Below are 27,013 nucleotides of genomic sequence, written 5' to 3'. Positions count from 1 at the left end.
GGGAGCCGAGGTGGAGCCTTTGGAAATGGAAACGCAAACGCGAAGGCCTCCCTGATCCGCTCCTCCCTTTAGACCTCTCCGAGTGCCTTCGGGGAGCGCTGGCTTGGCCCTGGAGGAAGGTGACCCTGCAGTTGGGATGCCCGGGTTTTAGGGCGGGGTGCGCTGAGATGAGCCTCGGCGGGCTGTGGCGGGGCCGGGGCCGGCCCCAGGTGGCTTTGCAGGCTGAAGGGGCTGGTGCAGGTGCTTGGCTCCGTTCTCCCCGCTCCTCTGCGCTTCCCAGTGAAGATGTGCCAGGTAGCAAGATGCTGCCGTGGGAACTTTTCCATTCGCAGAGGTTCTCCAGCAAAACCAGAGGAAATCGCCCTGTCCTTTTGACTATCACAGGCAGGAGCAAACCCCGATCCTTCCAGGGGCACAGGGTAAGGCTGTTCCCACCTAAAATGTAGGCAGCTGATTTGTGTATAATGGTTTTGATGTGCCTGAACCTGGGGATTTTTTTTGCTTAGTCTTGGGTTCAACCATTTTTCCGCTTTAAAGATGAACTTTATAGGCAGCTGGTTGTTTCTGAGAGGCAGATATTCACATTCTGCCTTTATCCTCAAGTGCTGATTAATTTGAATTCTGCAGCTTTGGAGGATGACTCTTGTTGCTCTCTCCGTCTTTGGCCTGTCTGCAGCTTAGTTTATAAGCTAAGGCTGCTCTAGGCAGGAAACCTACTCGTTCTTTTTTAAAAAAACATCATGTTACGATGTCTTGATAAGTGCAATAGGTTTTAGGACACCCAAAGTTACTTCTTGGGCAGATTCTCACTGCCAGTTAGGATAGATTTGCACATGGATGTGTCTCCTCCCCAGATTGTACTGACTGTAGTTTTTTCTTGTGAAAATGTAGCAGCAGAACAGACTTCCCTGGTTAGTGCAGATGACTGTGTGGAAACAGCTTGCCATGAGATCTGTGTCTTTGATCACAGTATTGCTCTGATCTTGGCATGGCTGATGTTTTTGGTCTCTCAGCTTTCAACATGGAAATCACTGGATATTTGCATACGGTATTTCTCTAGGGAGGGCCCATAGTGAACAAATTGCCCTTTTTGGGGTATCTTATAAAGTTTGTGGGTGTTAAGGAACAAAATAATACCGTTGGGTGTCATTTACTACACAAATCTGTGGAATTCCACCCTGCATTGTGTCTGGTTTTGAACTGGACACCTTTGCAAGTTTACTTCCTTGAAGTTATTTTAAAAATTAAATTAATTTTGAATTAGTTAAAACTAACACTCTGGCAATGTGTAGAAGCAGGTATAAAATACATTGCAGTGTTGCTTTACTTTTTGCTTATATAATCTTCCTGCTAGATATAAACATGTATCAGAATATGGGATTTGCTTAGTAGGCTCATGCAGTGATTTCTCTCAGACAAGAACTGCTTCTTGCCTGACTGTCGCAGAAATCCCAGACGGTTTCCCTTTGAGATCTTTGGTGGCAGCCTGTCATTTGCACTGCCATGCTGGTTTCGCCTTGTTTGTTCTCAACTCAACAGTTTACAGCTTCCGTTCTAATGCTCTGCAGTGCCCGGTGCGGAGGGCTTTCACGCCTGTCCTCGCAGCGCTGTCACCTCACAGCTCCCGGCAAGGGGCCGGCTGATGCCTCCTGCTCAGGGCAGTCCCCGAGTCCCTTCTGCTCAGGGCTCGGTGACAGTGCGGCTCACGCAGGATGTCTCATCCCTGTGATCTGCTGGCCCAAGTGTTTGTGTAGCTGTGCAGTGAAACGGACTGGGGAAGGAGTCTGCTACAAACGATCTAGCAAAAAGTCACAAAAAAGGGGGTTTTAACTGCATCAGTTCCTTGAGTTGGTTCAGTGCACAGATGTTTGTGAGGGTGCAGCACAGGGTGGGAGGAATAGGGTGTGTGACTGCTTATACTGGTACTACTGCCAAGAAGTTACTCCTATGAAAGTCCCTCTTGCACAAGACTTGTCCGTGAGATTTTGTGGCATCTGCCGTGGGGCCTGTCCGCTGCTCGTACCTCAGCCTGCTTGCTTCTTCCATGCACGCACAGGGCCCAATACACAGCCCTGCTTTGCTTCAGTATCTACAAGCAGTTTGTAGCCAAAAAAACCCCCAAACCCTTTCCTACTACTCCATTAAGACTTGTTTTTACCTGTCTGGAAAGCAGTACAGGGAAAGGAGGTAAATGCCTGCCCTCACAGCCCCGGCCCTCTGAATGTTTACACAGGGCGTATCTTACTGCCCTTTATATCCACTCCTACCAAGACATACTGACAGTGGGTTTGTTTCTTAGGGAGAAAGGGTCCTGGCCTAGAACTCGAGGAGGTTGCGAGTACCAGGGGATGTGGCCTAGGTTGGCTCTCTTTGCTCGTGCAAAACATGGGCAAAGAATAAATTAGCTCCTTTCTTCCTCAAAATCACATACAGGATACCGCTCCCCACAGTTATCTTAAACCCAACGCATCTCAAGGAGTGGTTTCTCTCCTTGGAATATGCTGTTCATAGGAAACTGATGGAGAGTCAAGTGCAAGCAAAGTCCTGAAGTTAAGAGAAGGAAGCCACCCTCCCCCAAACATCAAACGAAGGCTTTCTAGTTACAGTGACATTCCTCCTCTTCCCTGTTTTAAATGTGTATGTGCATCAAAAACATCTGGATTTAAACAGTGTGGCCTCACCAGAAAACGACTAGAGCTGGCTTCGGTCTTTCTGGTCTGCCTCCAAATCAGCCTATCTGGCCATCTACCCTGGTGTTCAGAAAGTTTGGTTGGGTGCTACAAGATAGCACAACCGCTAGAGAAAAGCCTTAAATAAATAACACACTCAACACCCTCCAAACAGCCCGAGACCTCTTCTTTTGCCCAGCCGGTGGTTTCAGAGTCCAAACTTCTGGCCCATACTGGGAATGATCCTGTCTGTGGTCAAGAGGGTTTTTGTATAGTCCATATGGAGAGGAGCAAACCACAGTTTGCAGCTGGTGAGGAGGACCCCGCAGACCTGCACCAGGGACAGGGCAGGTAAGCAGCAGGAGTTCCTCCATCCCTCCAGTGTTACTCATCACCCCAAAATGGTGTCTGTGGGGGCCCTGGCTGGAGAAAGGTCCAGGGCCTCACTAACCCCTGTTCTAGGAAACACCCTGCTTTCCTCTTCAGGAGGGCCTGGAGGCGGTAGCAGGTTTGAGCCACACAGTGATCATAACGTCATGCTATTTTTGTATTTGTAACCCCAGCAACTATCCCTCTTCGACCTAATATGCTCATTTGGAGAATGCCAAAGAGGAACTGGGATTTGTTTTACCACGTGGGTGGCATTTTGATCACAGTGATGGTTAACGTGAAACCCCTCCTACCCAGCCACGAGTGCCGTTCTTGGCAGAGAGGAATTTGTTTCGAGGGATGCCTGTGCCACCTCCCTGCTCCCTGGCGCATCTGAGGCCAGTGGGGACAGGCATGGCCACCAGCCTGCAAGGATTGCTGCCTGCTGAGATGTGGCCTGGGAGCCCAGACCAGCCTGTGGTGCCCAGCTGAGGTGAGGGACAGGTCCCAGGGCTGTGGGGTATAACCATGTCCCAGGAGAATGTATCTTGATGTCTTGGATGAAGCTTTTTGCAGATGTGTTCCCACAGTACAGGTTTTCTGGAGCATCATCATTCAAGCCCTTTACCTAAATGGTATTTTCTTAGCTAATGTTTGAAGAACCTGCATTCATGTGGGCCATTTTTGTGATGATGTAGATAGCTGCTAATGTTATTTTCCTGTGTATGGCTACAAAAGATACCGGATAAATTCCTGGCACCATTACTTAACACAGGTAATGCAGGATTTGCCAGTAAATTCCTTTGGCAGGATGGTTCACAGAATAGGCATGCTTTTTTGTTTTTATTTTTGATGCTCAAAATGCCATTGAAATTTTGCAAAAGACCTTCTAAATGCTTGTACAGATTTTTTAAATGTCACTAACTGTTGCAACATCATTTCCTCATCACTGCAAGTGTTGTGGCTTAGTCTGTCTGATCCTCTCCCAGTATGACCATATAAGTCTCCGTTTATGTTCATAAATAAAAAGATTTTAAAAAGAAACTTCTTTATCTTGTATGTTCAGAAACTAAAATTATTTTTTACCCCCTCTGCTATTTTCTGCTGTTTATTTCCTACTGGCTCATTCCTTGCACATGCTGCCTCACTCTGGTGGCATGCTCTGGTTTCTATTTAAGAGCTGTGAAGTCATTGAGGCATGGTCAAAACCAGACTTGGTGGAACGAACTCTGTCTGAGACTATGAGTATCCTACCTTCATTTGGTCAAAAATTGCTGTGAATTGCTAGAGATTTCCTGATTGCTCAGGGCTCCAATTTTCTATACCCTGTTGTTAAGGTCATTTATGGTTTGTCTTTGCTTCCTTGAGTAGATAGAAAGCTCCTGTCGCACAGAAACAAGGGATCGGAAGACTTGTCTGAATTATTTTAGTCCTTGGTAAGTTGGGTCCCTAGATCAGAACAAGCATCTTCATATGGAGCCAATCATTGGAGGGAAACCATTAGCAAAATCCGGAGTTTGACTGCTGTCACTGACATGACTGATGGTTTTTCTTGGCTGGAGGTTTCTCTCCAACTCCTTTGATGACTGGTTTTTCTGATTTCCACTGAAATTAATGCTCTCTAGTTTAATACTTCCCAGTACACGGTTTGTATGAGGATTTTGGGTTTGTCAGGTTGAAGCTACTAAAATAACTAATATTCATATCACAACGTTAGATATATAAAATATCAGCTGTACATAGCTTCCTTTCAAATTCATAAGCTCTGATTCTAACACCTTTTTCTGGAGACCATTCATGTCATTGTCTTAGTGTGGATTACAGATTATGACCACGTTTAGCCTAGGGAATCTAGGGGCTTGTTTGTGTTCCTGATCTGGCTTGGCACCCGAAGCCACATCCTGACTGCATAACGGCGTGAGGCTCAGTGATGCAGCAGCGTCTGCCGTATCCTCCTCTGCGTGACAAGAAACACTAGGAATGGGTCCTAGACAGGAGCTGTGGCACCCAAGAGAGATGGGCAATCAAGCTGCAGGAAAGTGTGTGAGAAGTCCAAGCCAGTGTATAGGTACAGCCTTGGCTCTCAGTTGCCATTTCTGAACTTCTAGGATTACACACCATTGAAACAAAAACCAGAGAATTGTAAACTGTGTCATGTAGCATAATAATTTAGCAATGAGAAGGTGAATAAAAAGAACTGCAAATAGCTTAGTTTAAAACATCAATTTACAGTAAATCTTTTTAATGTTTATTTTTATTTTTAATGTTTTGAGGAGACAGTGCTGCGTCAAAGGATCTCAATGAACTATGCATGACTATTTCAAGAGGAAGCTATTTTTTTACAGATTACATTAATGCTCATAGATACAGTCTAGTGCCTTCAATGTATATAAAACAGCTGAGAAACCTGATCTGATGTAAGCAATTGGTTTGATAACCGGGTTTCAATTTTGTTCATAACATGACCATATAAGACTTACTCTTTCTCTCAGCCATGCTAGAAAACCCATTTCTTAACCCCTTCTTTATTAGACAAATTTTGTCTCCAACATTAATAGAGAAGATCGTGCCAAAATTTTTTCCTAGAAGTACTCAGGAGTCAAGGATGCAACTGTTCTTTATAGGAAAGAATTCTTTGAGTGGATTTCATGTATGACCTGTCTTGCCAGGTAGCTAGTGTGTTTTTTCATTTTGACTTTGCCACTTCTGGGGGATGTGGGGAACCACAAGATATTGCACATTTTGCTCTTTAAAAGACAGCTTCATGAGCTTTTGCTTGGCTTTTCCTTCAGGAAGTCCTGACAAAAAAGCAGCAACATAAGCTCTCCTGAGTGATATGTGAAATGATTGAAAATTCACCTCAAAATATCTGTCTGATTTTACTGTCTCGAGGTCATAGTATTTCACCTAGCTCAGAGGTACTTCTCCCTGCCTATATCTACATGCTGTCTTAAATCTCTCTCAGACTCTGATAATTGCTTCAAAGAGAGTATTTATTCATACGTAAATGTCTGTTTGTAAAATTTGAGTCTACTGCTTGAGCTCTGACTTCATGCTACTACTGGGATAGCACTAAAGGCGAGAGCTCCATCCATGGAAGCAATGTAATGTGAATATAAATGTAGCTGGTCAGTAGCAGGAATTTGACGTGATCAGTCTGTGTTCACATGAAAGTCACTAAATGACTGCTACAGTTCTGCTTTTCAAGGCTGTGGAAGTTTAGTGAAAATAGTCCAAATTGATACCACCTAAATCTGCATTGGAAAACAGCCCAAATTCACACCACCTGAATCTGAACTGGAATCTGTAGCCATGTTGCAGGCTTGAATTTTTCCTAAAGGCTTGCTATTTTAAAGGATTTTGTATAGAGTTGATCTGCTTTCAGAATATCTGTAGGAAGACGTGCCAGCAATGCGCCAAGGGGATGAAGCGCGGAGGGGAAAGGCAGGGTTAGCACTAGACTGTCACATGCTGCCCGGGAAGGTTTCGTGCTTGATCATATGGGTCTGAATGCAAATTTGTGGTACCAGGCCAAAAGAGCACTCAAACTCTATTGTTTAAAACTATGCCAGTTTAGATACGGTTTTGTTTCCCCTCGATGTCTATTTTGGTTGATACACTGCCTACTTAACTTACCATAGCTCAGTGTCCCATAGCTGGTATTTGGAAACCATGAGTTTATGGAACATGATTTCTCATTACATTCTCTGTATTTGCTACCTACTGATTGCTATAAACAGGTGAAATGCTGCTGCTTCATGTTTAAAATAATACATATCTGTTTTTTCCAAGCATTGCTCTCACTCTCATTAACTAGTCTATTTGAACTATTTTTTTTCTATTTCCAGGATGCATATAAGCTATTTTAAACTAGAAAACACTACTTGTACAGGAAAAGTTACATGTGGGCATTTAGTTGGGTCTTAGCAGATAAGAGGAAGGTACTTTTCTGTCCCAAGCATTTTTAAATAATACTATTTTTCAGAAATTTTAGTCTCCTCACTGTGGCTCAAATGGCTCAATGCCACAGTGTTAAATTTGGAAGACTGCTAGCAACTGCCATAGAAATCTTAAAGTTTTAATCTGTTATCATTTCAGATACTAAATGGCATATTCAAAGTTGTTCATATAGTAATAGTAGTAGAGGATGCATTTAAAAATGCAACTGTAAATTTAATCAAACAAGATTTGGGTTTGTCTTTAGGTTCACTGGCGGAAACAGGCCATACACGTAGGCAAGTACTGCAGGGTAGGCCAAGATGTGAAACCAGTAAACTTAGTAGGATTTTCTCATGAAGGGGCTTCTGAACAAACTCATTTTTGCACCTGTGGAGAAAATGTGTTTTATTTCTCTGGGGACAAACCCACTGTGTAAAAAGCTTCACTTCTGCTTTTCGGTTTTACTGTCATCTGTTCCACATGCACACAGAAACACAAAATTTGCTCCTTCAGACAGACTAATTATTTGATTTTTAAACTGAAAGCATTTGAGGTCAGATTGCCTTGGAGGCCGTGACCTGTGTTGGAGCCAACTGACAGCTACAGTGACTCTGAAGAATAGTGCTGCTGCTCGGCCTGTAAACCTTATCCCCTTCCAGAGTGACTGCAGCAGAGATACTTGTAACTGGCCAGCTTTAACCTAGCGCTGATCCTAACCACAGAAGGGAGGGCAAGGGGGCACAGGCTCCTTTGCAGGCTGGCAAACCACTTTTGTTTCTGACTTTGCTCCGGGGCTTGTGTACCCCGCTGTCCTTCCTCATCTTTTGCTGCAACTGGATTCAGTCTTGGACAAGTTTGCTTCCCTGTGCTGGAGTCTGCTCTCCTGTGTGGGCTGTGGACTTGCCCTGGAGGGTACCCAAGAGCCTTAGTGGGGGTGCTTAGCAGGGTGGGTTATTTGGACCTGGCACAGAGAATGACACTTGCACAGGGCAGAGGAGGATGGGGGAGGAGAAGGCTGTGTCCTTCCTTTCTGTGTGTGCCTACTGAGCATCAGTCAGAATTCAGACCTGGATAGTGAACGGTCTGAATACATTTGTGTCTCTGCTGACAAAATCACTGTGTGTACTCACACAGACAAAAGGTTGCACAATTTTAAAATTTCAAAATGAAAGGGATGTCTTAATGCGGTTATTTTTGTATAGCACTGATATTGTTTACACATATCATGATGGCTTCAGTACCTGGAAAATGCTGAAAACCCAATAGTTTTTAAACCACTTCTTTCCTGCACTGACATACAGCCAAGGAAAATGGTTGGTGCATCTTTCCTCTGGCACAATTTGGTAATCTGAACTGCTTCACTGACCATAATAATTGCTGTCTGAGCATTTTCCTGTTCCTGCTTAGGAACAGGAAAAATACTTTTGTCTGTAGCCTTTTCTGTTTTCATGTGTTTCCATCTCCTTAAGACTGCTCTCTTCTGTTTCTTGGATAACTGGAATTGCCTAACGCTATGTTCTGGCAACAGAAATGTCACCGAACAGAAAAAGTTCCAAAAGTCTTTCTCACCCAAAAGTATAGTGGATTTGAAATACCGCCTTCAAAAAAAGACAGTGAGTAATCACGGAGATGCGGGAACTTTCTAAAGATAGAAATTATTATCTTATTAATCAAAAAAGTGGCAAACTACTATTCGAAATAGTAACAGGATAACATTTTATGACCAAAGGTGGTATATGGCTGTGAAATGAGATGAAGAGTTTCATGGAATACCCTCTTCTGTGGAGAAAAATTGCTCAGACTTTTAACTATAGCCATAGATTTTTTCTGTTGTCTAAGACTGAAAATTTTGTGAATTGTTGCAAATATTGTGTTTACACAGTTGGTAACTTCAATTGCATTAAGACTACAAAACTGCAGCCGATGAAAAGGAGTGCCACGCTATATCAGAGTAGGTTATTATTTTTTATGTATCCTAATTTGAGGCATTTATTGCTGTAGTACAGTATTTAAAAGAGTTATTTCACAAATTTGTGGTCATAAGAGCCTGCATCTTTCTAATCTCAGAGCATATCAGGAGAAAAACACCCTAAGTTTAGTAGCAAGCACTGGGTTTCAGAATAACTGTTTCTACTTTTTTTTTGGTCACCCCTTCAGATCTAAAATATAAAGACAACTTGGGGAGACGTGAAAGAAGAAAGGAAATTTGATAGAAGTCTCCATGTAAAGAAACACATATATGTAAATTTAAATATTCATTGTATTGCAGTAGCACATAGCAGTCTTATGCATAAACAATTGTCCCTTTTCATTATGTGTTGTTTTAATATGGACCAAGAAGGTGGTTACTGGATTGAAAAAATTACAATATAAAATATTTTGGGATTAAAGAAAGTTTCTGACTGGTAGTTTAGAAATGATATACATGGATGATAGTCATATGAGATTTTTCACTTCTGGAGACCAGTGGATTTTACCAACATCTGCAGCATGGACTTCAGTGCTTAAACCTTCTCTGTGTCTGCCTGGGGTTATGTTATACATTTTAAATTGTCCTGTTTGTTATTGCCACAATAATTTTGAGTCAGGAGTATGTATGTTTATCAGCAAAGACTAGATTGCTGTGCACTATTTGTAATTTGAAACTGTTGACAAGGTATATACTATTTGTATAGCTTTTGCTGTAAAATGTTTGTGTCAGTTAGCAAATAGGAAGACAACAGTCATACAATATAGTCTTCCAGGGAGATATTATTGGATTTTAAGGTATCTCTTTCTTAAGGGTTGTGATTTCTTTCAAGCTTAAGCCTTTCTCAAGGTTGTTTAAGTTTAATCATTCTGTTCACAGGAGAATTTCCCCTTTTATGGAAAAAACTCCTCAAAGTATCATGAGCTTCTAAAGAAATGATAGATTCCTACCACTATTTTCATTCCTGGTGGAACTGATACCACCAACACTTTCCTGAATCAAAGTTCAAAGTGTAAATTTATTTGTTTCGGCATGGTGCCTTGGGGTGTTGTACCAGCTCAGCTAGTGACGTACTGTTCACACACATGCATACAGAGGCACCCACCCACACCCATTTGCCTCCTTCTTGTCTTCTTCCTTAGGCACCTGGTGCTGGTTAACGTCACATGAATTAGACCTTTGATCTGATGCAGGATTGCTTTACTTTAGATTTAATGAAGTCAATACTCAAGAATATTATAGTAGAAAGAAAAGCCATAATAAAGGAGCAAAATTTTGAGCTTGGTATAGAATAAATTCTACGACTGCCCAGGTATCTGCTGGAGCTATGCCATGAGGCTGTCATTCAAAATGTTCTTGGTGCATTGGTTGTGAATGAACAACACTTCAAATCTGTATAGAAAGTGTGTTTTTCCCAGAAACTGATGTTCCATCCTGTGGGCTCTGCAAGGTACATGATAGGTATAGACATACACTGCTATGCTGGTTTTGACTTAGTGGTACATGATAGGTATAGACATACACTGATATGCTGGTTCTGGACTGTTTAGATCTTTAATCCTGAAGAATTTATTCCCATTATTCATTGTGGTTAACAGAGGATCTGATACTATATTCACCTTGGTGATGGTAGAGAAGTATTGCTAGAAAGATGTCATCTGTAAGGGCTCTGGTCTGTGATCTGAAATTAGCTACATCTGTTATTTTTCAGTGGTTTTTTTAGAGCCACTTCCCTCCCCCCCATTTTTTTTTAAAGCTAAAAATCAATAAAGTACCAATGCGATGGAAGTATATCATTCATGTTTAGTACGGCTTTGGTTAAAAGCTGAAATAGTTGAAATTTTGGTTTTATCTGTAATTTTCAATAAATCCCTGGAAAGGGATTTGCTAGTAGAGAATACTTGAAGACTGTACATGTGATTTGTACTTTTGTTTCTTTAAAATGACAAAATAATGACAGGAAATACTTGACTTTGCAACTTTTTTTCAGAGTATATTTAAATCTATGTGTGGACAAAAACCATCTAGTTATGAATAATTTGTTAAACATTACTTGTACCAGTAATCTAGAAGGAATATAGCTGATAGTTCATGCTGACATTTCAAGCAATGCAAACAATCCTTTTACTTCTGAGATCTTGGACTGTATCATCTATTCATTAAAGGAACAGCATGGATACGCCTTATATTCCCTTGGATTTCTTCAGAACATTATTGCTTGAAGTCAGAGGAATGAGATAAGGAAGATATATACTGATAAGGGTAATTAATTGTATCAGCCTGATCAGGGATTTGCAAAAGGATCTGATTACTTTTATGGAATGTATGGTAAGGCAAATTAGCTGAAATTGTAAGGTATTTTTAGGTTATTGTCAGTATTCTGAGAGCTTTGTAAAATAATAAAAAGCCATGAAACTGGGCAGTGAGGAACTAAATAGGAGAAACGACAGAGCTGTGGTAGCAGGTGTCTGGGGAAACTGAAGTGCCAGAACTGTGAAGAAGACTTAATGCTCTATCAAGGATATCGTTGGAGAGTACCTAAAATGTGCAGTGGCAGTCGGTGGAGGAGAATGGAAAACAGGAAAGCTAGAATAAGGACTGCAAAATACATCAAATCTCTTTTTTTCCCCTCAGAACTCTTGAGTATTAGGAACAGAAGATTGTCAGACTTTGAAAAATCAGGCATGGCTTGTGGAAGAATAAAATAAAATATTTTTTAAAACAAATCAGGCAATACTGTTCCATTATAATTTTTAACAGCAGTCTCAGCCCAGACCAAGACAGCTTTGGGCAAGGAGACTGAATTGCCTCCCTACTCTGGAGAATGTCCTGTCATCCCTCTGTCCTCCAGAAGGCTGATAAAATAAGCTCTGAGAGGTGGTCTGAGTAGTCCTAAACTGTAACATGCTGCAAGGAAGCTGCAGTTACACTGCTGTTAGTGTGGCAAGAGATTGGCCATAGTCTGCCCAGAAAACACTTCACCTCTTCAAGAATTCAGAGCATATCTAAATTTTACTTCTAAGAATTGTAAACAAACATCAAGATTGTAAAGTCAAAGTGTGTTTACACTGTGTGGTGGTGCACAGTGCCAGAGCTGTGACAACCGAGCAGTCTCTGGAACAAGACGTAAAGGAGCTGCACCTTGAGACAAGACATTTCAGATCACGTGCAGCATCCAGTAGTGCAGCTTTCCTGCTTCTGGCAGCCGAGCAGCTCCTGTGCTTGGTGCTAGCTCCTCAGTCCCTATGCTGGACTCACTGCAACTGTACAGATGATCTGAAGCACTGAAAATTAGAGAAAGATAATATGGAGGTTGCCTGTGAATCTTGATTTCATAAATATGTGTATTATGATACTATCTGTATTTGGGTGATTACAGATGATCTATTCAGAGTGGCTCTCTGATGCTCTGATTCGTGTGTTGATGGGTGTTAATACCACCCATCAGTAGATATGCCCGAGTACCATCATGCCAGTGTCTGTGGTGTTACTAAGGTGTAACACCTCATACTGGTGTTGCTCTTGAAAAGGGAGTTTATGAGGAAGGTGATGGTAAACAGGTATTTATTTGCACACTGGATACAATTTCTATGTTTGTTTGGGGCAAATCTTTGAAATATATATTTTTGGCAAATACATTAAAACTATGGCTTGCCACCTGTACCTATGCAGGCTGTTGGGTTTCAGGTCTTGAATTCTGTTGCACAGAGGGCTGCTGTGGCATTCCTACCAACTGCACTTCATCTTTTGCCAGGCCAGCTGCGCTGAACAGCCTCTCCTGAAGCTGTTTCAAGTGACTGGTTGCTACAGCATCAACTGTCTGGCTTGCAGCTGCAACAGGCCCTCCTGCCACAGTCCCCTAACTTCTCCTTGCAGCTCATCTTGCCACTCCTCTACGCTGCTTGTCCAGCTGACTCCTTTTTTAAGCACTGCAGTTTTCATGGCTCAGCATCTTATCTCAACTGTTTGCCTGTTCTCTTCTCATTTCTGAATTTGAGAAAGTCTGAATGAAAAGGTTTAATACTTTCCTTCATTATCTTAGAAATACTGCGTAGACCACCTGCCATCACAGCGCAAATGTATGAACTAATGAATGAAGCTCTGCATGCTTATACAAAAGCAAGAAGAGATTATACTTTCACTTGTTTTCACAGAGGCTGGTCTAAAGCGAGAAGAATGAAATGTCTCTCCTGCAGAGAGCATAAATACGTGTTGATAACACGCTGTAAATTAAACATTGTATTTCTTTCAAAAACTGAGAAGACTCCAGTTTGGAGCCTTGGAGCAGAATGAGCCAAGACATCTGCTCTGTTTTCTGCCCAGTGTGTGCTTGAGCTGGGGCACATGTGGAATTCTGCTAAAATGAGATTATAAATTAATAGTCCTTCACACTTCATTGCTTGAATGAGCCAGAAGTTATTTTCTGCTGAGTTTTGAGTCCCAGGTGCGGCACTTTCTGACTACTGAATATGATTTTCTAAAAGGGAAGAAAGACCAGTGAATCGAAACTACAACAACCTCTTCTCTGTGGTCTGAGTACGGCCATGTAATAGAGAAAAGGAAAGCACATCAACTGACAGCGTGGAGCAAAAAGATCCTGTCGAGACATACGATGATGGTGAAGAACCAGTTTGTAATCTGCGCAACAGCTTCCCTTTCTGGTTCTGCTTCTGGCTTTGTGTGCGAATGTAAACAGCTTATTTGGCTGTGTGTCTCAAAAAGGTGACTTGTTTCTTTGATTTTTGGTACCCAACTTGAGTTGCTCCACAACTGGTATTCTTTTGCTATTTAGGCTGGTCTAGAGTACTAATAAAGACAAATGTTCCTACTTTCACTAAAACTTAATGAGATTAAGCTGACTGTTACAGACCTGGCCCTCCCCACAGCTGGACCAGCATATGCTTTTTTCTCAGAGGCTGATCCACTCATGCTCTTCAAAGAGGGTTAATAGACATCTAGTATCATTTAGCACTAGTCTGTCACACTGTTAGTAAAAAGTGTCTGTGATTTATCTTGCTTAATGTCCCTAAAAATGAGCATAGTGTTTCCAATATTAGAGAAACACTTCTATAACCATACTATTAACGCCTCCTTCCCCCAAAATTGCCTTCCATAGATGGCTGAGCATGATAGGGTACCATGAAAGGAGATTGGGCAAGGTTGACTAATTCTGAAATTGTCTAGTTTAGAAGCTGTCCTGAACAGGCTCCAGAATGGAGAATAATGGACAATCATGGGGCTGAAGAAGAGCAGGAGACTCTGGAGACAGTTCTAAGCTTGTACTGATTTATATATTATCTATACAGACATAAGCAAGCTAAGACTGCAACCTCTGCAACTCCCTCTGTATTTTCCTAACTGGGATAGGGAGGATAAAATGTGCTATGGAAGGTACTCAGACAACTTGAAACTGATTTCCATCGCAGGCATCAAGAAACCGTCATATCCCATTAGTTCTTTGGTGACTTCCAGATAATATCAACTGGTATTTCAACTGTTTGAGAATGGTATTTTTTTTTTCAGTCAGAAAGGATGGGGAAAAGGACAAAATTCTTTTCTTTTATTGGAGTTCCTGTATGTAATTTTCATTAAAATGGAAAAAACCCTCCAACTCTGACAATATTTCTGTAACCGTAAGGCATTCCTCATCATTGCAATAGTGATAATTCAGTCTAACAGTAGTATGTGTATAAAGAAAGCCTTTTGTTGTATATTCTTTCTACTTAGCCCGGGGGAAGGAATATATAGTCCACAGAACCACAAGAACGAAAACATTGCCAAGTTAGTTTCCACTTTAACCATGGCTGCAATACCGTAGCATGGTAATGTCTGAACCACCACCATTGCCGTTTGGAAAGTAGTAAGACCCCAGCAAATATCTAGGTATTGGGACTTGATCAGAAAATACAAATTTGTATATTTTTGTATATTTTCAACTTTTTAGAGTAGTAACTTTTTCAAAGACTGAATGCTGTTTTATTTACAGCCTCTGGTGATGTCCAATGATTCTTGTATACAGGTGTCTGTTTTCTCTCTGTAACCTCTGCCAAGTGTAGTTTCTAGCTACACCTTTATTTTTGGTAACAAAGACAGGTTTGTCATCATGGTTATTTCCTGTCAACTTTACTTAGTATCTTTATACAACTGCAGTTGAAGAAATTGTTTAGTGAGAAAGGCCACTGAAGTAGGGGCTTTTTAGACATCGGGTTGGCTTAAAACATCCTTCATTAAAAATCTTAAGGGATGCTGCAAGACAGCTAAGGCTGTTGCCTGAGTACTGCATTGCTGAGTTTGTCTTAATTTTGAACTGTAAGCAGATGGTGGGCTGACAGGAGGCGAGTCATTCATGATCTAAAAGCCATACTGCACAGGACTGAACATAAGGTGATATATGTTGCTCTTCAGCTGAACATATTGCTGTTTGAATGGCTTCTATATTGGGTCTGGTTTTCATCCCACCAAGAACACCATTAATGTAATTCCACCTTGCATCTCCGTGTCCAGTTTAGAAAGATGGTTTGCTTGAAAATGTCTTCTGTGTGGTTGCACTTGTAGGAGAATGTGATGTACAGACATAGTTTCTCCCTTGTACAATTTTATTTATGCATTATTTTCAGTATAAAACACTGCACAACATGCAAATTCACTGTTTATCTATGGAAAAGTACCAAATGTTATTGGACTTAAATAGTGAACAGTGTATTTTGCCATAGACTGTCATAAATTTTTGGCAAATCTCAAAAATATGGCAAAGTTTGGTTAAAAGATTGCATTGGATTTCCTTAGTACTAAGAAAAATGCTCAGTTATAGATTCATAGTATTGAAATATATCTGCCTCTGTTTGCCTGACTGGGTACTTCTTCAGACATGGAGCTGAGATGGGGAAGGTGCTGTGATTAAACTGTGGTCTCAAGTTCAGATCCATGCAGTCTATGGTGGTGCCACAAGGCGGTTAACATTGTCATCTTTCCATTCTTTCCTTGTTAAGCTTTGGCAAAACACTTAGAATACCAGTTTTACCTGGCTAGCACAGTGAACAGTCTAGTTAGAAGAGCAGAACTGAGCTTCCTAGAAGAACGCAATGGAACACAATATGGTCCTGAGCTGTGAGGGCATCTTTCTTCCTTCTCAAGTAACCTCTGTCATCACAAAAATCTCAATTGCTCGTGGCAGGATGCAAGAGAAACTGCTGTAATGCAAGTGTCTGTTGCCCCCTTTCTGCTGCAGGAGTGTAATATTCTTTGCTGCTGTAACAGGAGGCAAGATGGTGTTGCTTGGCTGAGCAAATATTTCCTAGATCTTCCTGTGAACAGGAGAATATCCAGAATTCTAGTCAGCAGGCAATGGTTGCCTCTGTAAATATTTGATGCCTGAGTAGACTTTTGTCATAGCCTTTCTATGCTAAAAATGAGTAAATAATACATAAAAAAGTGATTTAAAGTAAAAATCAGATACATTTTTTTTCCCTTTGGAGTGTATATAGCTACAAAGGTAGTGTCCTGTAGTATGTTTCTGTGACACTAGCGTGGTTATGTACTGGAAACCTCTGTTGTTCTTTGTTAGGTATAATTTTTATTGGGAGGTCACTGTATGAAGAGATATCTTCTGGATTTGCAGCCCTGGCCTTTTCCAGTTTTGGGAATAAATGGAGATTTTTAAAGTGGCATTTAAGTTACATCAAAAATGAAGGAAAGCAAGGAACTAAATCTACATATTTAGACATAAAACATTTAACCTGAGTCAGCACTGGTATATGAAGGATATAGGGTAATAAAATATCCATTATGGTATATCCCAAGGAGAGGGGAAAACCTTTCCTGCCTACTAAGTGTTGGGGTAGAAGTCATCTACCAACTTTGCTTTTTCGTCTTGGAGCTTTCTCTGGAGCAAGGCAAGTCCAAATGCAGATTGTCAGATGTCTGTACTGCTGCATCTTGCTTAAAGAGACAGCAAAAGCTCTTTGTCTATTATTTCGTAAGGAAACAGTCTAATTCTCATAGAAAACTCATTGATTTTATCAGTATTTTTATTAGGATTTGTCTTTGGTTAGACAAAGTAATCCACTGAAATAAAAATAGAGGAGCAAGAAATCAAAATATTTCAAAGTGAAACTGAAAGTATCATGTTGCACACCCTACATCTATTAACTAAGAATAAATTTAATAATGCCTATGTAATCCCCTGTCCAAACAGGATTAGAAAATTCTCTATGTGAAATTTGAATCTCATGGTAGTCTTAGAAGTCTACTATTTTATTTCTTGACTTCTTTTTCGTTTTATTCTTAATTTTGACTATTGTTTTAGTGTTAATGGCTTCAATTTTCTTGTCTTTTTCATGAGAAGTAAAAATGTAACAGAAGAAAATGCATAACGCATGCAAGTGTTTGAGACAATGATTCTCACCAGAAGCATGGACAATGTATTAAAATGCACTGAAGTGTTTGACAAAATCGTTGAGAAAAGATGTTTGTAAATCTCTGTCAAGAGTAGACTAGAATTAATCTTGCCAGCAGAGGTCTGTTTGCCCTTTGACCCATTGTCCTCTTTTGTCTCCTACAAGCCTGGGGTGGCCCCTGGCAGCAGAGCGGTCTGTCTGGCAGCTGCAGCGATGGCAGTATTGGCCACTGCTTGGCCAGTAATCTCCACACCATTCAGATGTGGCGTCACAGCTGGTGAATGGGACCTTGGCAGGCAAGTTACAGCTTTCACCTGCAGTGCAGTTGTACAGTTTTCCTTACTATTTTAAGTAGAGACATCGCAATTCCTGATGCCTTTCCATTATGGCACCCCTGTGAGATTGGGAAATACTACTATTTCCATACTGCAAGTGGGAAAGGAAGCAGGGAATGCTAAAATAATTTGAGTTTACTTATGCAGAGCAAGGTCTCAAATCCACATTTACAAAATCCAGGTTTAGTGATTAGTGGACACTATCCCTCCAAAAGATTTTGCCCTCCGAACTGTCTCCTAACCCAGCTGCAAAGGGGCTAAGAGGGGATCCAGGCCTTTGCACCTGATGTATGGAGAATTTGTCCGTGGATTTAAATGTTGACAGCTGTGAAAAAGGTGAAAAGTGGGTTTTCCACATTAGGTTGTTTACCTTCCTTAATGAAGAAATAAAAAAAAAATGTGGGTTGAAGGGGGAGGACGAAAAAGGAGTTAATGTGTAATGTTTCTAGTTCTTGCAGTTTGAATTATGTAAGTGCAGACATTTCAAGTGGAACATCTCAGCATTACAAAGCGACTTTCCTGATATGTTACATGTCTTACAATTGAGAATTATTCAGATGTCTCAGGAAAGACATCTCCTTTGCATGGAAGGCAAGGATAAAAAATTTCAGTCTGGAGCTATTAAAAATTATGAACAAATAAAAAAAATATTAGAAACTAATCTAGAAATCAAACCTAATTACAGAACAATTACTTGATTTATGAATAGCAAATTTTTCTGTATATATATATTTTTATATATATATACTGTATATTCATATATACTATAAAATCCTGGCAAAATAAACTACTAACATTTTTCACAGCAGTGAAAATTGGTAGATGTTTATTTCAAGGAAAGATAAAAAGCTGCCCACACCGTAATTAAACAAAGTTTGTAATTATGTGTTCCTTATCACAGTTCACTTATTATCCAGGATCTTCCATAACTGCATGTTGCTCTATACAAATGGTAAACTCCAAGACTTGATGTCTTATATCTGATTTGCAGGTGAAGGTTTCTCATTTACCTAGCAAGCTGACACAGCCAGAACATGCTTCTGAATTTGCACATGTGATAGAGAGCACTGATTTTGTGATGAAAGATTCCAGTCCTGATTTTGGAAGACAGGCTCCAGAGCTTATGAGTTGAGAGCAAAATTTATTCTGAGTTTGATTTGGGAAGAATTTCTAATCACATTAGCTATAAAGAAGGCCTTTTAATTTCACGGTCCCTGGGAAAGTGAAACTTGAGTAAGCTGAAAGCATTGTGAAACAACTTCTACATAAACACCTGATACTGTAAGTCTTGGACTATCTACACTGAGGTGATTGGACTGTAATTACATTTCTTTCTCAAGATGTGTTTCCAAATTACATGTTTTTATAATTGAGTTATAGCTTATATGCCAGTTTTGATGAATACAATCTTATTTGCACTGCATATTAAAATGTTAAGTAAAGATAGCAAGACAGCATGCTTGGAAAGCACTCAAGTTTCAGTATTCTGAAGTATCTCTGGTATGAGGTTGATTTTGATATCTGCAGTTTCTTAAAGAGTGCTCCTGAATGTAGTGTGATATTCTATATAGTGTTCTTCCTGGCATGAATTTTGACAATGAATAAATGAGCCCATGACTGTAGTCATGGAATGTTTGAGACCTCTCCAGTGGGAAGTATCTGGAAAGTGCTGGTGTACTGCCATTCTTGAGAGAGAACTTGTTTTGGGAGACTCCAGGCTTTCAGGGTGATAGTGTATCAACCAAGTCTGCTGTGTAGAGTGAAAAATACAATGGTGCTTCTGCAAGAGGAAGGGCTTTAAGCGAAGCTCAAGGTTTCAACATGATGTCAGGACTGTTAAAAACATATAAACTCGTGAGAGCGGTTTGTTGCACAACCCTGGCAGCCAGCTCCAGAGAGGGTTTGGACTGGTGCCTCAGTACTCTGCTGTCTGTGTTTGAAAGCAGCACCTCTCTCTGTTGTTGTTTTGGGAAGTGGGGAAGGAATCTTTCATTATGGTATTTCACAGATAGGATAGGGCACTAGTAGAGATTGCATCTTGATAATTTCACTTCTATATTCATAGCTGCTCAGAAGCTATCTAGGTAGACCTGTTGAAGAGAACTAGTTTACATTAGGCTGTCAAAGCCAATGCTAATTGAAATAAAAGACTACAATAAGAGTCTTCATGAAGTGTGTAGTGCAAAAAAAAGTCTATTTCAGAGTATCAAAACAGAATTACTGGGATAAACTCTTCCCAGAGAAAACATTTTGTCTTTTTTGCACCTGTTATCTTTTCCCCCTTAGAGAACAGGTGTAGTAGTGACTAGAAGGAAAAGAGCCTTCCATTGAGTTAGTGGAGGTATTTGGTGCAGAAGTCAGGGAAGTATACCCATGCGTGGCTGCAGATTGCTCCTGGTACATCTGTGATGGGATTTCCTAGCAGAATGTAGAATAACTGTGTGTTTTATTTCACAGGGCATTTATAGCCTTCTAGACTCAAAATCTTTCTTATGGAAAAGAAGAACGCCAAGTGTTGCACTAGAGAGAACTGAAATGGGAAAGGCAAAGAGCTTTTGATGGTGGCATGTCAGGGGCCCTAACTTCTGCCTAATGAAGCCTCCTGAAGAAACTTTCATAACAGGCAGAGACCTGACGCACTGACCATGGCCAGGAGAAACATAGGATTTTATTCTCACCTTGTCTGGTGATTAATTTTTTTCTGTTTATCTATCCTCAGTGTTTTGGTCCATTAGGGATTACCTGCCGGACGAACAGGCTTGAACAGGCCTACTCATCTGGCTTAGGCAGATCAATGTAGGCCTTTCCCAGCTAAAACATGTAAACTGATCGAGTGCTAGAAACTCAGGTAATTTTTGCAATAGCAAGCAGTAAGATGTAAGAGCAACAGATTTTAGAGCGAAACTTGGTACTAGGGACGTGACAGCCATACTGTGCATTTCAGGAGTTTTATTACTTTGGACTTGATCTACTCTGGTCTTTTGTTTTATACTTGACAACAGAATTCATATTACAAAACACCTTTGTTATTTCAATATGCAATTTCAGAATCCAAAGCTTGAATACCCACATCAGTAGAAGTGCACCTCTTGGCCTCAGTTCAGTAGATTCCCATTTTCCCCAATATTGTACTAGATCAGTGTCATGTATATCACAGAAATAGAGGTTAACTTTGTATTCGTGCTCTCTACATTTTCTCTCAAAATGTTGTCCCGTTAGACTTAATTACTTTGTAAGAAAGTCCTTTGATATTTTCCTTATTCATCTAGTTAATTATTAAAACAAACCCAGAAGAATACTAACAATGCTCTCATCAAGTTCTTATCAATAGGAGTAGGATTTTAATGGGTAAAAATGCCTCCAAGTTCCTCCAGTTTCCTACCAATAGAAAACAATTCTGATTTTGTAACTAGATATAATGTTTTCCCAGCTAGGGGAAAAATAGGCTACATGGAATGACAATCATTAGAAGTAGAGCAACTCACTCCATATTAACATGAACTCTTCTTGGTTTCATTGGTTCATAGAGAAAACTCCCTAATATTATTTCTGTGCAGTAATACAAGAGAATTAATATACTTTAACATTAAGGATATCTTTCTAAATGAACTTATTTGTCACAAATTACATGAAGGTATTTCCTAACTGTTATGCCTGTATTTGCTTATTCAGTACTCTATTTAAATTCTATTTAAAACACTTAGAACACAACACTTTGTTAATCTGATCACTTAAATTCATCCCTAAGCAGCAGATGAACCAATTCTGAAAATCTGGCCTCATACACTATACAAGGAAAGAGCTTCTGTATTCTGGAAGATGTTGTACTTGTACTTGTATTTTTCCTAATATTAAGGTTGTCCTTGTCTGTTCCGGGGAAGACTATCCCCCAGCAGCTGGTGCAGAAAAGACTTTCTTGTCAGCTGATCTGAACCACAGTTCTCGTAAACCTTCCAGGGTCCTAATCCTGAGGAAGTTCCACCCCCATCAATTAATGCCCTTCATGTGAGCAGGAGGTTTCAGTTCTCATTTTTCCTTATTTATTAACAGAGAAGCTGTCAGAGTACAACAGAGTATTAGTCATTTAATGGGGAAGAAGAGAATAATGAGAAACTTACGGCTGCTGCATTATTTTGAATTGGCTCAGCTCATAATCTGATACATTCTGAAAAAAGAGAAAATAGGTTTTGTATTTTAATTAAAGATCAGTTTAATCAAGACCCATCCATTAAGTGAATTGCATGACATTTTTAATAGTGAACTAAGTAAAGACCTAAAAAATAGTTTTGTAGCTACATTGTTGTCTCATCTTGGTTAATGTTTAACTTTTTATTACTGGCCTGTTGTAACATTTCTGGAAAGCTGGTAGCAGGCACTACTTGTTAAACTGGAATTTAACCGGGCATGTGGCAGATTAAATTATGCTAGTTAATGAATCATTCAAAAAGTGATAAGTGAGCCATTTTGTATGGCCTCTCTCCAGCTCCACCAGAGAATTTAATTTCTTTTTTTTCTTTTTTTCTTTTTTTTCCTGAAATGAGCAGATTAGTGTAACAATGGCTGAGTGGAAGATTACTTTAACAAGGGTTGGGAGACTATTAAGTCCCAGTTTGGTGTGTTGTGCTAGACTTCTGTGTGCCTCCTGAACCCATGAAAAATGGGGAATGAAAAAAAAATAGAACCTTTAGTGTTCCACCTTGGCACATACAGTGCCCATTCTAGTGCTGTGCAATCTAATTCAGGTACTGGAAACAGTTTAGCTAAATCATTTCACTAGTTGGTGTAGCTTCATATACCTTTCACCTCAACATGCCAAAGAGTCCATGCACCGCACTAAAGCAGCAGAAGTACTTCTGATGCTCAAGCTAGCGTGCAGCTTGCAGCCAAACTTTTTGAGTCAGAGTTTTAAGGTAGTCTCAATTAAACCGATTTTAATCTACGGATTTTCCTTTTGAGCAAAATTTCCAGTAAAATCTCTGGATTGTACCCAGACCAAATGTGTGATTACACGGTTTCAGTGCAGAAATCTGCTAATGCTAAAATGCCCTCTTTCTCAGCATATAAATTTCAAGAGGGGATAGGCCAGGCTGAAGACATGTCCATTTAATAGATGCAATTCTAACCCTCCTTCTATTTTTGTGTCAGCAAAAGGAAATTATTTCGCTTCTTTCCCGAGACTTCCTAGGCACACCTATAATGGATGTGAAATCTCTGAAATGGCTACTTTCCAGTGAGTTCAGTGATACTGAGGTCATTGTAATATGATTGATGTTCGCCCAGCTCTATCTGTTTTTCTGAATAACCCTCCAGCCACCAGTCCCATTCCAAGCTGTTTTGCCTTTTGTCTCACTATCTCATCAGCATGATAGATGAGTTTGTATCAAGCATACAAAATGAGACACTAATAACAAGGGTATGAGACAAGGAGATCAAGTGGAGAACATGTAAGATCTCAGAGAATACATATGTCCTCAGTCTATATTTAAATTCAAGTGAATCTCTGCATTTCTTTGATATATTTGTTGTGAAAATATGCCATTTCAGACACTAGAGAACCCTGTACATTTAATACTTAGCCTGTAATTATACTGTAACAAAAAGCAGCTGCATATCTGCATGTAGTGTATATGGTAATAAGCAGATGATCTAGCAGATCTAGAAAGCACCAAATTCCTGAGGAAATTTTAAACTATATTAAGCTGTCTGATTGACATACAGGGCCATCTGGGCTCGTTCAGACTTTGTCAGCTGTAATGATGACTCACCAAATTGCCTCTGCAGATCAATGACCAGCAATATTAGGGCCATTTCCCCCTCTGTTATTGCACCTTCTAAATGAGAGGAGGAACTAGCTATGTTTTTTGTTGAGAGGATTTGATTCTTGTTCACTCTCTTTTTCTTTGCAAAATAGAATGTTTAAACCTTTACTTGTGTGTATTAAGATTGCTGAGGTATAATTGCTTGGTGAGTGCAGCCAAATAGCTTGTGTAATTCTCTCTGCCTTTCCAAGCTGATGTTTGCTGGAATGTGCCGCCTAAGCAGTGCTCTGCCGTAAGCAGCTCTTTCCATACAGGCAAGTGCTGTGTGTACACTCAGATCAAGCACTTTTTTTTTTTTTTTTTTTAAACTAGCAATTGAGCTTGGTAGAGGAGGAAGCTATGGATCTAACCACTTCTGATACTGGTGAATGTTTTATGTAGCAAGTTTTAACTTGATTCCCCACCCCGGCCCTGAGATGGCCTTCAACAAGGGGATTAAGCTATGAGCCTCCCTGAAGTTTGTGCAGATTGGCATCTATGGGTCCAGCTGAAAGCTATCTTTTATTTTTTTTCTGTTTTTTTTTTTTTTTTTTTTTTTTTTTTAATAAATTACAAATTATTTTACACTTAAAAGTTTTTTTTTTTTTTTTTTTTTTTTTTTTTTTTTTTTTTTTTTTTTTTCAGTAAATTGAACCATTGATTGCAACTAAGAGCTGCTGCTGCATTTTAGCGTTGAAATTCTGGTCTTAGGAAAGAGTACAAAAATATCTTGCAAACTCAACAGTTTTGAAATTACATAGTAGCTTCTGTAAGAAGATGACTAATTCTTCCAGGTTTTAATTATCCATTGCTCCTGTTGCTTATGATATACGTTGTTAGTGATTCATATTGGCATGAATGGAATATATTGCAAATGAATATGTGTGATAAAGAAGAAGTTAAAGTAGTTTCTTTCCTGGAGGGATTTGAGTTGCCAAATATACAATGAGGAACTAAAGGGACAGATTGGAGTGTTTGGCTTTGGTTTTTTTTTTTTTGTATTTAGTTTCATGTTAGAGTGCCATTTAGAAAACTTATAAAAATTATGTTCTTTTCAAACTCGCTATTGATTTCCTCTTTTCTGCTTGCTGTTTCATTCACCTGACATCAATTTTCTCAGTAGCTCACGTACATAGCTCAGTAGCTACCTGTAACCAAAACTCTTAGCTTACAAATCAAGCCAGCAAGCCTTGTTCTGCAGATAGCATCATGGAAGGGGAGAAGTGCTCTAGAGGTGCAAGTGTTTGAGGTGTGTCTCTTACTCCTTTACTTGCAGAGGCATGTCTTGGATCTGAGCCTATCCTGCTGTAGCTGCTTGTCAGCATGGGTGCTGAGGAAGGGGAAGCCTTACATCAAAAGCAAAGAGAAGCTAAATTTCTGTACAATCTGGAGCTGCAGAGCCGTAAGTAGGGGTTATGCATTTTTGTCTGGAAAAGTTTAGACTGACTCATGCGCGTGGACTGTGCAGAACACACAGGGTGAGCTGGCATGTCTGAGGTGCTCTAGTTCTGTGCATGTGCTTCGCAAGTGGCCAGCACGTGTGCATGGGGCTTACATGCCTTGGCTGGGTGAGACTTATGACATTTTGTGGACTTGGGGATGTGTAGGGGATGACTGGTAGGTGGATAAGCGGTTGGCAGCATGCAAGTGGAGTCCCAGTTGGAGCAAACTGAGTGTGGTAGGAAGGTAATGGGAATGTGGCTCTTGCATGGGATAAAATGTTGTAATACTGTGTAGCATATACAGCGGCTTCATCTGCCTCAGGTTTAGCACTTCTCTAAGGAAGGCTTCTAAGTCACAAACAGGGCTGTCAGAAGTCACAAGGACCTGACGTGTTTTGGCCTCCAGGTTTGCTTTGGAGATTTTTTTGACATGCTTTCACAGTTCCTCTCTGAGATTGTGCTAAGGGATATTTTAATAGAGTTATTGCCTCAAGAAAGTTTTTAGATGTCTTTGAGGAAGGTCGTTGATATAGTTGATTGTACAATACAGTCTTTGTGACTATATTTTGAAGTTCACATAGCACATCTCTTTCCCCTTCATTCCTTTTCAGCCCCTCCTTGTAGGTAAGTATCTGTATAAGATGGTTATGGCTGCAGGTGCAAATAAATACCTGAACAATCCAGAAGAGCTCTGAAGGATCAGTAGGAGCCTGAAAAGGTCAAATCTTGATGTGAATGAGGATGAGGGGATTCCCTTGACTTTATGGTAAACAAACATACTGTGCTGCTAGGTAAGCTGTCAACATCTGAGCAGTAAAGCTGCATGTAAGGCGACAGTCTTGTCACGACCTTACAGTAATGCTGAGTTATATTCTGTAACTCAGCCAGTTCTGAGAATGGACCAGTTTGGAGAGGTTTGCTGTGAAATGAGTTTCTTGCTTTTTGTGTGTGTGTCTGTATATATATGAAAATACATATATGCCTTATATATATATTTGAATATTACATAGTGTAATGAATTTGACTTCCTCCTAATTTTCTTCATTTTTTTGGGGGGAAGGTAAAGACCCAGATTTATTTGATGTAAAACAATTTCATGTTGTTATGGCAAAGTAAATGCATAATATATTACAAAAACTCTATATTCAGTGTGATCAACTTCTTTATGTTAAGACCTGGTTATGTTTATGGAATCTCTTTGGTATTGACAAAAAGACCTGCAAGAAGCCAGGTTTAGGATGAATCTATAGCTACATTTTTCATTTCTGAGAGACAGAAATTAGGAGTGTAAATAAAAATGTTCTATATTTAGGCAGTCAATACAAGTAAAAAATCTGAAAAATCGTACAACTGTAATAATACATGTTAATGATATTCTCTATTAAGTGTCATAGTAGACTATCTGTAATTAGAGAAGTTATGGCATTTCTTAGTAAATATGTCCTTATGGAATATAAAAATATCCTTATGGAATAAAAGTAGGATCTCAGTGCTATCCTCTAGAAATACAACCTGAGCTATAGATTTTTGCCAGTGACACCTGGCAAAAAGTGTCAGTGTCTCAGACTGAGTAAATCATGGAATAAATGCATAGTGGAAACTTTCTAGGTCTTTTTTTCCTAGATGAGGGAGAACTGTGCCCCACAGGAGGAGAAAAGCAGAAGAGAAGGTGGTAAATAAAATGTGGAATACTTGAAATTAAAGGTCAGTCCAGAAATAATGGCATAATAAAGGAATATTTTTCTATTGTGAATGAAGAATTACTATTTTTCAGGTATTTATCCATTTTAAAGTGTGTAAAACTGACATCTAGTGGTAGCAAGAGCACTTCATGTACAAAGTGGCTTTATAGCGAGACCAGTTTGCATAGCAGATTAACAGGTTGTAACTATATTGCCTACTGAAATTGCCATTTCCTGTACTTCAGCCTAATTCAAATCCTGTTTCTTTGTGTTAAGAGCCTTTTAAATTAAGTCTTTCTCCTTTTAGTAATATCTCACTCATCTAAAGCAAGTTGGTGGTGTCTGTTCATCTTTATGAATACATGGACTCCTGCTAGGGAAGTGTCATCCTGATGAACAGTCTCATTAGAGAGG

The 27,013-nt window shown here is 39.9% G+C and overlaps 1 protein-coding gene across 1 annotated transcript in view; it reads right to left on the bottom strand.

Moving 5' to 3' along the window:
- The window catches only part of BLNK (B-cell linker), a 95,953-nt gene that overhangs the window by 47,959 nt on the left and 20,981 nt on the right, over positions 1-27,013 (bottom strand). The window contains exon 2 of the mRNA XM_009888683.1: positions 21,796-21,842. Coding sequence (XP_009886985.1) covers positions 21,796-21,842 — 47 coding nt within the window. The remainder of the gene's footprint in view (positions 1-21,795; positions 21,843-27,013) is intronic.

The sequence above is a fragment of the Charadrius vociferus genome, unplaced genomic scaffold (genome assembly GCF_000708025.1).
Source record: "Charadrius vociferus isolate BGI_N301 unplaced genomic scaffold, ASM70802v2 scaffold436, whole genome shotgun sequence".
NCBI classification, from domain to species: domain Eukaryota; kingdom Metazoa; phylum Chordata; class Aves; order Charadriiformes; family Charadriidae; genus Charadrius; species Charadrius vociferus.
Note: the sequence above shows the minus strand (reverse complement) of the source record. Positions and strands in the feature narration are given on the sequence as shown.